This window comes from Dufourea novaeangliae, unplaced genomic scaffold (genome assembly GCF_001272555.1).
Source record: "Dufourea novaeangliae isolate 0120121106 unplaced genomic scaffold, ASM127255v1 scaffold228, whole genome shotgun sequence".
NCBI classification, from domain to species: Eukaryota; Metazoa; Arthropoda; class Insecta; order Hymenoptera; family Halictidae; genus Dufourea; species Dufourea novaeangliae.
The window spans coordinates 2166239-2182170 of NW_015374150.1; the positions used below are offsets into that span (position 1 = coordinate 2166239).

At 44.9% G+C, this 15932-nt stretch overlaps 1 protein-coding gene across 1 annotated transcript; it reads right to left on the reverse strand.

Moving 5' to 3' along the window:
• Nucleotides 1-6390: 6390 nt before the first annotated feature.
• LOC107191742 (silk gland factor 1) lies at nucleotides 6391-7969 on the reverse strand. The gene has a single exon (XM_015580842.1). It carries the CDS (start codon nucleotides 7967-7969, stop codon nucleotides 6419-6421), a length of 1551 nt encoding a protein of 516 aa, XP_015436328.1. The 3' UTR covers nucleotides 6391-6418.
• Nucleotides 7970-15932: the final 7963 nt, after the last annotated feature.

A 15932-nucleotide genomic window follows, 5' to 3' on the forward strand; every position in this document is an offset into this window, starting at 1 on the left:
ATATCATAATGGTGAACTAGTTCCTTATCTGTGTGCTTTCGCTTGCTATTTTATCGTTCTACAGTGACTCACGCGTTTCGTGCACTCTAATTACAATTAATTGTACAAAATTCCTTTGCAATTTCTTCGTGATTTTCACTTTTATCATGCTTTCGTGATAAATCTATCGTATATTTTGAAACAAGAAGCTTTCCATGTAATTTGCTCAAATAAATTTGACAAATTTCTTAAGTCACTGTTGATCACGGGATCTGCCCATCTCTTCGGAGAGACGCTCTTGAAACACGCGGTACAATGTTCTCTTTCTCTCTCTCACTCACTCAATCTATATACATATATAATATATTTATATATATACCTAACATAATATGCAAAAACACTGGACGTGTCCTGCGCGACGCTCTCTCAACAAAACCCTTACGATTCTTACATGTGTTTGTGTGCATGTGTGGTGTGTGTGTGTTTTCGCATGTGTGTGTATGTTTCGAGTACAATGCACGAACGCGCACCTCTACACGGGATATACAGGCGTCTTTACAAGCCTACGTTCATTAATTTAGACTTATTCTCACGGGTTATCACATTTTTCGCTCTCCGCCGACGCTTTTCTCGCTGGACCGAAATCGGCCATCGAACCAGATATACAATCGACCGTGGGGGTGCCTCAAACAAGGCGCGAATCGTTATTCCCTTGTAATTCGAGAACGCGCGCACGATTTGTGTCTCGGCCACGATGGAAGTTTTTTTTTCGTGTTCAACGTCGAAAACATGTTCGAAATCGAAGACTCGAAGGTTCGACAGTTAATAGGAATTCCCAGATCGCGAGGGAACCGTGGTGATGACGAAGGAAAACCGAATATTGGAATTGCAAATACACTGGTTTTGTTTCTTAATTTAACACGTTCGCTACCACCACTTTATTTCAGTGGAATATTCTCATATTTTTGATCAGAAATTAAACATACACAAAGCAGAGATAATGACTGACACAAATTACACTTTTATCTAAGAAATTATGCTGACATGGGAATCTATTAAGTCGAATCACACCTGTACAGAGTGGTATCGATCATTAAGGGGATCCTGTAGCTTGGCAAAAGTAATCTACACAGACTCTAACCGAAGAAAATAAATTTTCATTCACAAAACAATTCCCCTGTTTATCACTATGCGCCTCGAAGATATTTTCCACAGACATGGGAAGCCCCCAGCCGCGAAATAGAGACATTCGAAACTTTCTTCGCAATATTAGAAGAAAGCTAATCGGGAGATGGTGAAGAATACGTGAAACGTTGGCTGGAAAGCCTCGGAGAACAAATCGGAACTTTCACGATCTCCTCGAGAAATCGAAGCACAGACGCGTGTCGTCCAAGGTGAGTGCGAAACGAAAGATTCTCGGGCTTATCGGAGAGATCCTCCGAACCCCAGATAAAGATTAATTGTCGAATTAACGAACCTTCCGACGTGGACGTGGCGAGATAACAACCGTCGTAAGAGACAGAGTACGAGGGAAACCGATCGAGATCAACGACCGGTGAAAGAGGGATGTGTCATCGAAGGAACAGATAATCCTAAAAAGACCTTTGCTATCGGATTTTTAGTATCAATCGAACCGCGCGACGATAAACACTCGTCTGTCGATTATTGTGGACGAAAACGCAGGGAAATGCGCCGATCATGGTCAGACACTCTGGATCATCCTTGTGTAAACGATAGGAGATATACTGTCCTCCTTACTTAAAATGTCCGATCTAACAAATTATCGTTTTTTAAGATTTTTCGAAATATTCGAAGCCCCATATGCTTTTCAGTTTTTAGTTAAATAATTTATTTACTCTAACTGGTTTTCAAATGATTGTACTAGTTTATATTGTTCTTTGTAACATCTACTAACTTAGACAGTCCTAAGTTGTGACTGATGTTTATGTCGTGATTATTTATGTTCAAGATAGTAATGTAAAAAAGTAAAATAATCATGATTTAAACCGTTTCCTGTATTAAGAATGGCTTACAATGGAAAACAAGGAGGGGACAAAGAAAATTGTAAAAGTTCATTTCAGGTAAGACAATTAAAGTAAGGAGGGCAGTATAGCAGTCCTCTGTGTAATTTCAACATTTTGTTAAGACCAGCAACGGATGTCGTTGGACCACGTGGAATTCACCGATTGAACTATAATTAATTGATCGATCTATAGCGATAAGATGTTGATAGAATTTTGAATTCAAGATATCAGACAAGTTTCTCGAGCTTGTACAGTGAAACTGAGTGTACGAAGAGTGTAACAGAAATTGGTGTGATGGAGTTTGAAACTTGTCTCTCTATTCATGTTAAGGATAAAGAAATGTTACGTATAAATTTGATGAATTACGTTTACGATTTACGTATAATATTGAGGTCACATCGTTAGTGACAATTGTTTGAGTTGATTTCCCTTCAGGCTCATAGAACCCTAAGAATTTCCAACAACCTATACTCTAAATTTCCCGTACGCCCCGAAACAAAACCATAAAATCGATTAACTAACTCGTGACTTTACTCGTCAATGATCACTCTCTTCCAGTTTCTCAAAAAAATTGCAGATAAAAACCGAATCAACCCTCTCGATCTGGTTGAATTCTACCCACAAACCCCTTCGTGGCGAAAATACCAACACTTCCAACGAACATCGACACAATTTTCTCGAGACACAAGGGAAAGAATTCGCGCCTCACTGCCTCCCAGGGACCATTTAGTCCCTCGAATTCCCAACCTCCTCCCGTCGAATAAAGGAAATTGCACAACAGCTCTCGTTTATGATCGCGAGAGGAACGGGGGGAGGTGGTGATATCCGCTCCGCGGGTCCGACCGGTGTCCGCGCCTCGAAACGAGAAACGAAGACGCGAAACGAAACGGACTTCTTGCTCCGGACAAATTCGCCTCCGCGCATCGTTGTCGCGTGTATCACAGAAAACCAAACCGCCATATCCCGGGGGAAAAACCGTCGCGAGTCACCTGGATGGATCTTCAGTTCCTAAAACAGCGGTTCCGATCGTACGTGCTTAAAAGGAAATGGCCCCAAATGGCCGACTTCGATTTTAACAAGGGCTTTTGTAAGATGATAGAGATACCTAATAATACATGTGAAATATTAGGTGTAGACACTTGATAATTTTTAAGGTATAAACAATCAAAGTTACGTACCTTTAAGGTGTCCTATGAATATAAGTGAAATTTATCGAAGTACAGTAAAGACTCCATGAGAGTTTGAAGCTCGGATCCGTTTCCAAAACTTTCACGGTGCACCATGAAGTCAACAAAAATAGGAGGGCAATAAACTATGCGCTTGGCACGTTCCATGGCCTCGCCTCCCCAATAGTGAGGATGAAGTAGAAACTCTCAAGAGGAATTTCCTAGACAACTCTGATCGAGTCTTTACTGTATAAGATTGTACGACAGGTAAATCGAAGACCCTAGGATCGATGCCTGTTCCATCGAAATATTTTTCTTTCACTTTACTAATACAACTTCGATAACTTTGAGTTATATTTATAGTATATTTTAAAGGCTCGTAACTTATTGTTGTTTGTATCTTTAAAATTATCGAGTGTTGTACCCTAATATTTAACTGTATTAATATTGTACCGTTCCCTTATTAGTGTTTTAGGGGTATGCAGAAGAAAAATTGAAATTACTAAATTCTAATACTAGGGGGTATAATTTAGGTTAATTAGCTGCCTCCCGGTACATGAAGAAAATTGAAAGAACTATAAGAGAAGGTAGACTAATTTGGACCATCGCCTAGCTTGTACCACTATTGTAACTTGTCACGCACCAAAGTGGTACGCAAGTCAGAATCGATTTGGGAACCGCTGTTCTAGAGAAATCGTAAAAAGATCCTGGGCGAACGTGATGTCGGTTAATGATCGCGCGTCTCGGGGCGACCGCGCGACGGACACTCTTCCATCCGTTTTTCTTTTTCTCTTCTCTGGAGAATCGCGTTATAACACCTCGTATCTAAACGCGGCCGTGAGTCACAGACACTCGAGGTGGCGCTCGATCGGCGTCTCGATTATTATTTTTTCGCTTCTGGATCGCGTTTGTTATCGTGAGAGTTGCGCGATTCCTCGCGAGAACGTCGATCTGGCGGCAACGCTCGAGGCGAAAATCAACTTGAAAAGATCCATCGTCCTACGATTTCATTTGAATTTCAGAATTTTCCATCACGACGATAGAATGTTACACCTTCAAACCACTTAAGGACACACATCGTTAACACATTTTTTAATAAAAAGAGTAATTCCTTTTTATCGTTAATTTATTTTCAATCGTTAGATTTTGGTATTTTTAGAGAGGCGATTCTTCTTACTAAGAACTTTTCTGCCGATTTTAATAATAATATATTATTGGGCATATCGTCTTATTAAATCAATCGTCCAAAAAAGATAGATGATTCTTTGTCAGGTTTTTGTAAAATAAGTCGGGTCCTTGAGCAGTTAAAGAAATGTAGTCGTAAGATAATTTAGAGATGAAAGGTCGAAGTAGAAACGCTTCTTGGGGATCCTTTTCAAGCTCATTATCCGATATGGGAAACGTCGACGGCAATACGAAGACCATGCATCGTCGTGGAATTCGGGATAATGAATCGAATTTCAAGACATTAAAGCGAGAAAAGAAAGGGGTGTATAAAAATTCTTTCAAAGTAGAGCAAGTGAAAAATTGTCGACCATGGTCGGACATATTCGAGAGATTCACAGAGACCACGAGGAATTCCACGAACAACAAGGGGCCTCGAATTTACTCCGTGAACACTAATGCGACAGAGTTCCCAGACTCACGGCTGCATCTCAGAACAGTAATTAAATCGCCCCCAACCACCCCACCCTGCCCCGATTACCAGACTGCAGATGTTTATACGCCGTCCGATGTAAATCCTTCGCCAATGTACCAAAACGAACCTATTCGATAGACAACATTCCCGTTGAATCCGAGCGTATTGTACCAGGATGATTCATAATTATCGATGCACCGTGCAGTGTCGATAATTATCCGCCAAAGCTCTCCCAGAATTGTGTAAACTGACATCTCTCGATTATAATTATTAATTCGTGTATATTTCACTCGTTTTCTTTTTTCTCTGTTGCAAAACAAAACAGATTGATACACGTGATGTTTATGAATCGATATTTATGAATCACCCTGATGCAATGAACACTCAGAATTATCAACAGTCTACGGAAATTACCGAATATAAGGTATAATGGTGTACGTACACTACTGTTCAGAAGTATTCGGACAAATCCATGGAAATATATTCTGAGAAATATTTGTAAATATTTCTTGTACGAAATATCTATTGATTTTTACAATTTTGTCATATCAAAAGTGAATGTGTTAAATTGTTTTAAAAGATGAAAGTGATATTTATTAAGAAACAACATCAATAATAGTACTGTAACCAAAGTCGAATGAAAAGGTATACATGGAATATAATACTAAAGGAACAAAGTTTAGTCTGCCCTTTTCGGACTTCAGAAAGCACACGTCAGTAGGACGATGCAGGCGTTCGGTTACAATTAATTTAACCCTTTGCATTCTAACGGGTGTATTCTTTGCACTGAAGGGTGTAAGGTAAAAACTCTGTATGAAAAAGTTACTTTCAATTCGAGTATAATATTATCTCTTTAGGTTTTTCTTTACAAATATTGCGGAGTTTGTTCCCCAGTAGAAAAAAAACCTTAGAGTGCAAAGAGTTAAGTTTAACCGTCTAACAGATCAGAGAACCCCAGTACTATTGAAAATAAACCAAAGAATGACTATTAATTCCGTTGAACAGCAATGTAAACGATATTCTAATTCACTGAAAACCAGTGAAAGTAGTGTATCATGTCCTGGACATTCGTGAACCGGTAGTGTACGTGAATATACGGTAATATACCTACGCGTGGTGTCACGCCTTGTTCGTCCACCGAGCCAGCCAGGCGCATCATCATCGATGTAGGACATCATCATCCCCCGAAACAAAACAAATGTTCGACACTTCAGTGGTCTTCACACGATGTCCTCCTCGTCCTCGTCCTCCTCGTCGTCGTCGTACTCTCCACCAGGTACCGTCCAGCAGGTCACGGTCTCGTTCACCTCGCACCGTCGTCGACGTCGCGAAACGATCGGCAACGGTGGTCTGATCGACGACACTTGGACAGACGACGGCTGGGAAACATTCGGGGACGTTGAAGAGGAGGACGACGAGGGCGACGTGGCGACGGTGGTGAACGTGGACGACAACGAAGGATGATGACGATGCTGATGATGATGATGATGATGTTGGGGCGTAGCGTTGGTTAGAACAAGATCGTTCGAGGTGTTCGATGATGGTATGTTGGCGGCGTAGGCCGCGGCGGCAGCGACTCAGGCGAGGGCATAGGGGTGGGTGGCGTGGTGTCACAATCCCGGTGCAGCTGTGGCGACGGAGGGCGGTGGTGGCGCGCCACTGCTCGCCACGCTGGTCGCGTGATGATACAGTGGACTCTGGTAATACTCCTGATGATGATGGTTGGTCATGTTGTGCATAGGACCGCCAGCGTTCGAGCCCGTGTGCATGCTGCCGTTGTGATGATGATGCCCAGTTGGAGCTGAATGGGCGTGAGGATGATGGGACGAGGTGCCGAAGTTCGCGTAGCTCTGGTGCAGCTGCTCGTACATCTTCATCTCTGGCGGTTTGGTGTCCTGTGCACCAGGAGATGTGCCAGCCGTGGCACCTGGGAGTAGCCTGGTGATGCTGAACGGATGACTGGCGGCTGTGTACGGTGGTTCTTGTTTCAGGCTACCGGTCATACCGTGATGAAGGGCGGCCGGATCGGAGATCAGATGCGGATGAAGACTACGACTGACCATGGCGGTGAGCTCGTCGTGAGCCGCCGCGCCCAGATCAGGCCCAAGCAGACCACCTATGTCCGTCGCGTCGCTCTTCAGATTGGCGTGATGTTGGTGGAGAGCGGCCGCGTGATGATGATGATGATGATGCGAGGAGACCAACGAGTGGAGGTCCTTGTCGTCCGGCTGTTGGGGCCCGTGATGAAGGGACGAGGGGGTTTTCCTACCACCTGCGGCGTTCGCCCGTACGATAGAGGTAGGGCTGCTGTGACCAGCCGCGGCCACCGCCACCTCGGCCGAGGTATGATGTTGCTGGTGTTGTTGGTGTTTATTCGTCTGTCTGGTAAGTTCCTTCTTCTCGTCTTTGAACCTCTTCTGACGTCGTAGATAGCATCCGTTCTCGAACATGTTACCGCTCTCCGGGTGCAACGTCCAGAACGATCCTTTACCCGGTTTGTCCGGTGTACGTGGCATCTTAACGAAGCAATCGTTGAAGCTCAACGAATGCCTGATCGAGTTCTGCCAGCGTTGCTGGTTCTGTCTGTAGAACGGGAACAGATCCATGATGAACTGATAGATCTCGGATAGCGTCAACATCTTCGTCGGCGCGTTTTGGATCGCCATCGTGATCAGGCTGATGTAAGAATACGGTGGTTTCGCGTGCGTGTAACTACGACGATAGGATTTGTCGGTTCGGGCCCGTTGCAACGCGGAATTCGGGGAGTCAGGTTCCGTCAACGACAACGGATCACGGGTGACCGACCCAGAGCCAGCCGGTGTCAATGGGCCGTAACCGACGGCGGACATGCAACCGGTTCCGCCGCCCATCGAGGCGCTACCGTAACCTCCCATGGCGCCGCCGCCGATCGAGGCCATCCCCATTGCGGTGCCCATGCTGCCCATGTTAAAGCCGCCGGCACCCTGGGGGCTACAGCTCGGCCCGACACCGACCCCCATAGACATCCCCATAGAGACGCAGCCCACCGAGTTCATCGAGCTGTACGTGGGCGCCATGCTGCCCATCGTGGACATCGCGGCGCTGGTCATCGCGGCGCTGGTCATAGCGCCGCCTAAACCGCCCGCGTCGCCGTACAGCTTCTGGGACTGGAGCATGGTCATAGAGCTCACCGGTGCCGGGATGGCAGGCTGCTGTCTGCCCGTCAAACGGGAATCATGAAAGCCCCGGTACCACGGCTGCTGGTAGTGCGACCCCGGTCCCTTAATCTTATCCCCGTTCCCGGCAATCGCTGTCGCCGACGTTTACTTATATTTTCCACACTTCTAGCCCCCTTTCACTGGACAACACCCTTTCGTCACAGAGGAACTTCCCGATGAGGGTCAACAACTTGGATAGGTACACACCTTCTCTCTCACTACAGCGTCTATCCGCGAATAAAGTCCTGTGTCGCACCAACGAAATAACTTCACACTTGTCAGCTAGTCTACAAACACCGTTCCGTTTTATTTATTTATTTTTTTTCCTCTCGCGGATCTCAGACCGACACCAAAGATTCCGTATACACACAGCGACGAAATATTATCCGTAACGGGTCACACTGATTAATACGACGCCACGACGACCGACGGGGGAACGGTCGTGTTGCGATCCTGTCACCCCACGGGCAGCAGGCGATAATCATTCACTGAGATGTGCACCGTCGGTGGGTGTGCGTCGCCCCGGAACAAAACAGCCACTCGATGACGACGACGACGGATCCAACGGGATTGTCGAACGCTGCGCGTTGGTTACAACAAACGCGCGACGCGGCTAGACTACCACACACGTTTAGCAGAACGGTATACGGCGCGGCGCTGGTCGCCGCGAACTCGCTTCACCCAACGAGGGCTCTGAACACACAAGGATCGGTTGTTTGAGCGGGGCCTGTTTGAGCCGCCTCACCTCCACTCTCCCTCATTCACCCAGTGTCTGTCTCTCTGTGTGCCGTGTGGATGGAGGCCGGTTAGCGAGTGTACTCCGCCACTCTTGAGTCTCCCGATCTTGTTCAAACACATCCCACTCCCGGCGCCCGTGGCCACGCCCCTAACCGTCGCGCCGTCGTATCGCGTCGCGTCGCTCCCCTCCACTGACCAGCGCCGGCCAATGAAATACGGTTGGGTAGGGGGCGGGGGAGGGAGGGAGGTTAGGTCTTCGGTTAGGTCCACCGTCCCCCTTCGTATCGCGTGAATCGGTGGCGCGATAATGCGCTCCGCTCGCTCGGACGGCTTCTCCACGCGTCGGGGCCGAAGGGATCGCGCAGCTGCGCGTCGTCCGCTTGCGCAATCCCGCAGGACGCCCCGGCAACCGACGCGCCCGTTTTCCGCGATACGACGTGCCCGATGGCTCGCCGCCTACGCTCCTCTACACCATGTCATGTCAACTGTCTAGTCCGCCACGCGTTTGACACCTATCGCAAGAGCCGCGCGCGACGGCGGCGGCGTCGCGCGTCGTCGTTCCGCGCGCTGAGAGACCGCCGAAACGACGCGACGCGACGCTTTCTTCCGTTTTCGGGCCCAGTCCATCCTCCCCATTTATCGCGGATCGTGCAGTACGAGTTCGGTCGACGATCGTCGCGTTTTCGTCCTCGCGACGGCTCCCGCCGATATCATCCCCGTGGACAACCACGGAACGAACGAGCGGGGAAACAGAGGTGTGTAAGTGGATCCGTATGCTGCGACGATCAAGACAACAGAGGTTCGTTCTTGCTTGACCCACGATTGCGATGAGTCCCTGTCGCGAACGTATATCGCGGTCCGTCGGGTTTCGAGGGGTATGGGAGGGGTTGGATCTTCTTGTGATCGTTTCGAGATAATCGAAGAATAGGAGGTTTTTTGTTTGTCCTGATAGTATTGATATTTTTGTGTGTTGAATTCATGGGACTGGAGGAATGGCATCCTCTGGTAGATCGTCGTAAATGAAATCGTCGTCAAAAAATATTCGTTGGAAATCATAGAGTAGAACTTTTCCTATAAATTTGCTTGTCGATAATTTTTATTTCATTATTTCAGAGGGTGCAGAATGTCACGAAAGATACATAGGGTGGAACTTCCCGTGCACCGACGGTAGACACGAGTCGCGAGAATTCCGTGTTCCTTGGAAATCGAACATAATTCGTTCCTTCTGTTCCATTCTTTTTTTTTTTTAGATACCTCTCCTTCTTCCGATGTCGTTGCAACGTTTCTGATAGAAAATTCTAACATAAAGAAACACGAAAATCGTGGAATTTCTATATTAAATCGTCTTCCATCGTCTCTACTTAATTTTTCAGTTAACGAGAAGGATGTTCGATCGTTCACGGCGACGATCGACTCGAAGATCGAACGTGCTAGTTATTTATCTCGAATTTGACGATTCGAACGATTCGACGGTGGTTGTTGACCTAATAATCCCGAGGTTTGATCAGATGTAGAATGTGCGTTGACGATTAATTAAGAATTTCGTGTTCGTTAACGTAAATGGAAAATTAGTCAGGAGAAATAATGAAACGAGCACGATAAAAACTAGTCCTGGATCTGGTCGTGTGTTTACTTCGTCTGGTTCCGCAATTAACGTTTCGAGGGAAAAATCGATATTTAGCATTCTATAATTAGAAATAACTCGTATAGATTAATCTTCTAACGACGTGCGTCTAGAATCGTATAAATTGTCGTTTGTCAAATATTTCATTCCGTTCGACGAGTATTCGAGTGAATTGACGCACGCACTTAAATTAATAGTTCAACGACCTCCCCTCCTAGTACCTTATATTTATACAAGTTGTTTTATACAAGTATCTTAGATTTTGTAAAAGTAAATCGAGTGTTTGTCCAATTTAGATCGCGAATTAGAGCGCGAATAGAAACAGAGTCATTTTAATGGTTATTTTAAAAAGGTCTTCTAATATTTAATCGTGACAAATCGGCCACGATATTCAATCAGAACAATTATAGAAATTTGCACACGAACTCGCTAAAATTTACGATTCAATTAAAGCATGTGGATTCGTCGTTCGATGCTCAAATCTCTAGCCAGAACATTGAGGTTCTCACATACATACAATACATTTCAAGGAAAACATGGTGTTCTTCTCCCGAATTTCGTAATTCTAAGTACTTATCGTAAAAAGTATTCCAAATTATCGCTGTCCGTTCAGCCCTCGGACTAACTTCCGGTCCCGTTTGCCACCCCCTCGGAATCGAATCACCTAATTAATCCGCAGTTTTCGTTCGATTTTGTTCGAATTAACCATTTATCGCATCGAATAATTAACCGAGTCGGAGACCCATGAATATTAAACGAGCGTAATAAAAAGAGATCGGATTTTCAGGGGAATAATCAGGTTAGGATTAATTCGATCGATGCCGTCGCCTCGTTTCGTCGTCGCCGACACCGTCGCCGACGCTCCGGAAACGATCCAAAGATTTTCACGGAGCTTCCCCTTCTGTCTCCAAGGTGTTTATCGGTCGACTTCTATGGAGATATTAAACAATATATATTCAACGTAGGTACTTACATTTTTCTCTACGCATATCGTGCTCCAAATATTCCTTGTCGTGACAATTTGGGGTGTTCTTTGTCACGAGAATGTGGTTTTTTGTTTATCTGTTCTTTTCTGCCAAAAACGCGATATAGTTGTTTTAGACAACGTTTAGGAGTGAAATGAAATTTCCCAGGGGAAAATTTCGAGGGATTTTCTAAGGCCCGACTTCGTCATGGCTCACAGCATGAAAATTTTCATATTAAAGGACAAGAAATCTTGATTGAATAGTGAATTCTTGGCATTTTTGTCATCGGTATTTATAGAAAAACGTATTTTCCGGTGAAATCGTTACATAAAACAGAGAGTTAGGCTGTAATGAGTATAGATATCCGAGTTTCAATGGGGCTGCCGTCGTGAATTTCAAGAAAACATCTTCAGTTTGTCGTACAATTGGCAAAAAATCATATTTTCTGGGTTCATGACGAAGCGAAGGAATGAAATTCATTGATTTTATGTTATCGACTGTTATTGACAGTTTCGAATACCGCTGAAAACCCCAGAAAAACACGACAAAAAGGAGACAGAGGAAGCGTCGAAAAACGTCTGTATTTGTAGAATCACGACTTGGCGTTTGAATACGCGGAAAAATGAGTGATTTTGCGGTGACCATTGAGACGTAACTAGTTATTTTTCAGGCAAGTGCGAAGTGCGTTCTAATATAGCGAATTGGTCGCTTGCGACGTCGCGACGCGTCGGTCTCTTTTGAATATCGAAGGACTGGCAGCATTGGACCCTGAACCGAAACTGCTGGACCCAAGAAAATCCATTAAACGATACGAGGGCCCACTTTCTTCCTTTTTTCTCGATTCGGTAACTCTCCAAATTTTCTTCTAACATCAAACGAAACATTATACGAATCTTCAACGAGAAAATGATACTTAGAAAAATCTCTGGTCGTTCCATAAGCAGTGGTAATCTTCAAATTTTTCAATTCTTCCTTCGACAGATCGCAACTTTGATCCTTCAACCCTTCAACGACCAAGAAATTTTCAACGACGATTACGGCTTTACATCGACGAACGCAAAATGGACGGGTATGTTGAATCGCGAAATCGGTTCGAATCTCACGAAAACGGTAGCACGACAAATCACACACGTCGAAAATTAAGTAATGGAAATTCGGAGTGGGTACGCGCGTTTGCCAGGGGGTGGAAACGGGCGCGACCGAGCGTTTCCCTGAACAAACTCGGCCGGACTCTCTCGCTGTTTATGATAAACAACCGAGGGGGACGCGTGCTGCGTGTGTTAATAATTTTACAGGGTGTCAAGTCGCGGAACAACGCGATGCCCCTTGTTTAACCGTGAATTCAATATCGCGCCGCGTACACCGATTAATCGTTGCTGGTTTTGCATGAATTATCGATCGCGGGCCAATTAATCGCTCGGCACCACCGCCGACCACACTTCACAATTCTCGATACAACTATTAGAGAACACAATTTTCATTCGTTGAAATGCACGCTCAACGCGTCTTTCGTTCAAACTAGAATTGGACAGAATTTTACTCGAAGTGAAAAGCAGCAGTATCTAAGTGTGTCGTTCTGAGCATTAAACAGTCAATGGGGTTAAATAATTGTTCGACAAATGTCGATTCATTCGTGAAGAAGTATCATTTCATTATACAAATTGACATTTCCACGTTTAAACAATTAAAAATGACGAAATACTTTTTTTTATCTTTTATTCGTATTCGAAACTTTTTATCTAGATAATGAATTTGTCCATTTCTGGTTCAAACTATCGGAACAGTCAGATGTTTCGACTTTAACAAATGACAACTATTAGCAAACCCATTTTTCGTCGCCGAAATAAACGTTTATTGCACGTCTTTCGTTCCAACTGTATAACGGAGCAATCGGATGTTTCGACTTGAAAAAACGAACAGGGAAGACGGTGAATGGGTTGGGGGAGGTTGAAGCAATTAAAATCGTGTCCCAGTGAAAAAAATCGACGATTCTGCCGTTCGACCTGCCGCGATTTTTCCACCGTCGACCGGGGTTACAGGGAAATTATCATTATCGCACGTCCACCGCCCAAAGTGCATTTTTAACTTTATTAAGCCGACGGGGAGGCCCGCGGCTAATACGGTTCGCAAACACGGCCGCGAAACGCTTTTCTGCTGTTGGAAATCGTGAACCGACGGTAATCTCGGAAGCCACGTACCACCCACGGGATCGGGTCGAACGATCCGCGGGATCGTTCCTTTAATTAAAAGCGAACTAGTGATTCGAAATTATTTTAATATTCGCGTGGTGCACCTAGCCAACGAAGGGAAAGAAATCGACTTTTACTGCACCGTGTGAAAAAAGTTGTGAAAACGGTTCTTATTCTTCCGTGTCCCGTATAATTTTTATCGTTTTTTTTTTTTTTTTAGGGGGGAATCGGCCCCCTGCAGATGATCAGACGTCATTGACAGTGATTTTTCCAGTTTATGGAAATGGGGAGATCGGGATTCGTCGTTCTGGAGGACTTGTAACGCGTTCGAAATGGGGGATCGAAGAACGTTTTGTTTCTAATCGATGCACACGCCTGTTATCGTGGAATATACATATATCGCTTATCAGTTGCAGTGGCGCCGAATTCCTAGCGAGCGTGTGGGGCCTAGTCGTCCTAAAAATTCAGTAGACGAATACATAGTCCAACCGAAACTGAAAGATTCAGGTCTCTCGTGGCTCGAATTACATAAAAAAAACATCCAATCTATATTTTCAAGCTGCATTACACCTCTTTTTCTATACATTTTGCTTCCCTTATTGTTTTATCGTCCACTCGACGCAAAGAAAAATAGAAAATGACGGTGGAATTCAATCAGTTCGAAATGAACGTGTTCAATCTCCCGAAGGACAATAGAAACTACAGGATAGTTCGTTCGAAATAAACGCACCGAATCAGAAAAACATCGATTGCCCGTTCCCTTGTCTCTTGTATCTTGTTCGCTGACCCACGATTAAAAGCCCTCCCCCGGTCTGATAAACCGCCGCTGGTGGTCATCCACCGATACGATTGAACAGACTTTCCCAGGATTTATTCTACTTTCTAAAGAAAAAAGAACGGGGAAAAAACATTCCCATCGAACGTAAAAACGAGACTAGAACTTGTCGAAAACACGAATAACCAGAGGAAAAAAAGAATCATACACGTTCCAACAATCAACTATCTCTGACGTCCAACGAGATAGTTCCCGGGGCCAAAATCAAACGCGAAAAACCTGTGTCGAAAATGTGTATCGCGTAGGAAACAGTGGATGGAAACCTGGTGAGAATCTGGGGTCTGTTAACCCTTTACATTCCTGATTCTTTTTCAATTTTCTTTCCAATAATTCCCTATTAATTCGGTTGTTATTTATTTTAAATGTACTTCAAAAGACAGTCGGTTGTTAGGACCTAATTTCAACAAATTTTTCTTTTTTTTTTTTAAAATGGAAACCTGGTGAGGATCGAAGGTTCGTTAACACTTTGCACTCCTGCGTTTTTTTTAATTGCCTTCCTAATACATCCCTATTAATTTAGGTGGTTATTTTAAATGTACTTGAAAAGACAGTCGGATTAAGAACCAAATTCAAACAAATTGTCTATTTTTAAATAATGCGAAGCACGATACATAATTTAATCTGGCAATTTAAAAATATCGAGTGTGACTCAACACACGAGTACACCTGTGAATCAACCTGACGTCGAGGGAAGGAGTGTCAAAGGGTTAAACGCTCTCTTCGTGCGTATCGTTCCTCCGTCGACAAACCAGCAAATCTCGGTTTACAGTCACTTTAGCACCGCTTATTATCCGCGGCGACCGTAAGAGTGGACTCTAACCCCCGGACCGTCGTTTGTTTTCGTTCTTGCGGTTGCTCGATCGTAAACGCCCACGGATTATCTCGCTGGGACACGTTCTGTCCCAGCCGTCGCCGCCATTGTTTCTTTCCCGATTGCCCCCACCCCCTCCCCCTTCGTCCTTAAGCGCGAGCCGCCCGCCAGGCGGGTTTTCCTTCTGCTTTTTATTGCCCTGTTCCACCCCCGCTTCGATGCCGTGTTTCGCAATCCCTTCTTAACAGGGAGGGGAAGGAACGTTGCGTATTTCAGGAACGTTCGAATCACGCAGGATTTACCACCCCTTTTTTTTCGGTCGGATCGTTGATACAGGGACTAACTACTTCGATAATCGGGGGACAGAAAAATGACGTTCTGATCTTTGATACTCTATCCTTGGATGACAAACGTTTCCCAGATTCTTCGGTACTAAATAGATCCTTATTTTCCTTCCTGAACGAAGATTACTAAAACGTAGATAGAAATCTCAAATTTTTATCTAATTTTCGTCAGTCGTATGGACACTAGAAAGTTTGTAATTTAATTCATTTCTGAATCTTCTCGAATAAGAAAATCTCCAAACCGTATCCTTTTGGTTCCCTGTTCTAAGATCCGTAGTCACGGATGATATCGCGGGGGTCAATGGAGGAGAAAGAATTGGAGGGTGGATGGTCAAGAGGAGGGCGGCGGGTGAGAAAAAGGATGAAATATCGCGAGCGCGCCACAGGCGTGACGGGCCGACGAATCGAAGGCGTACAACTC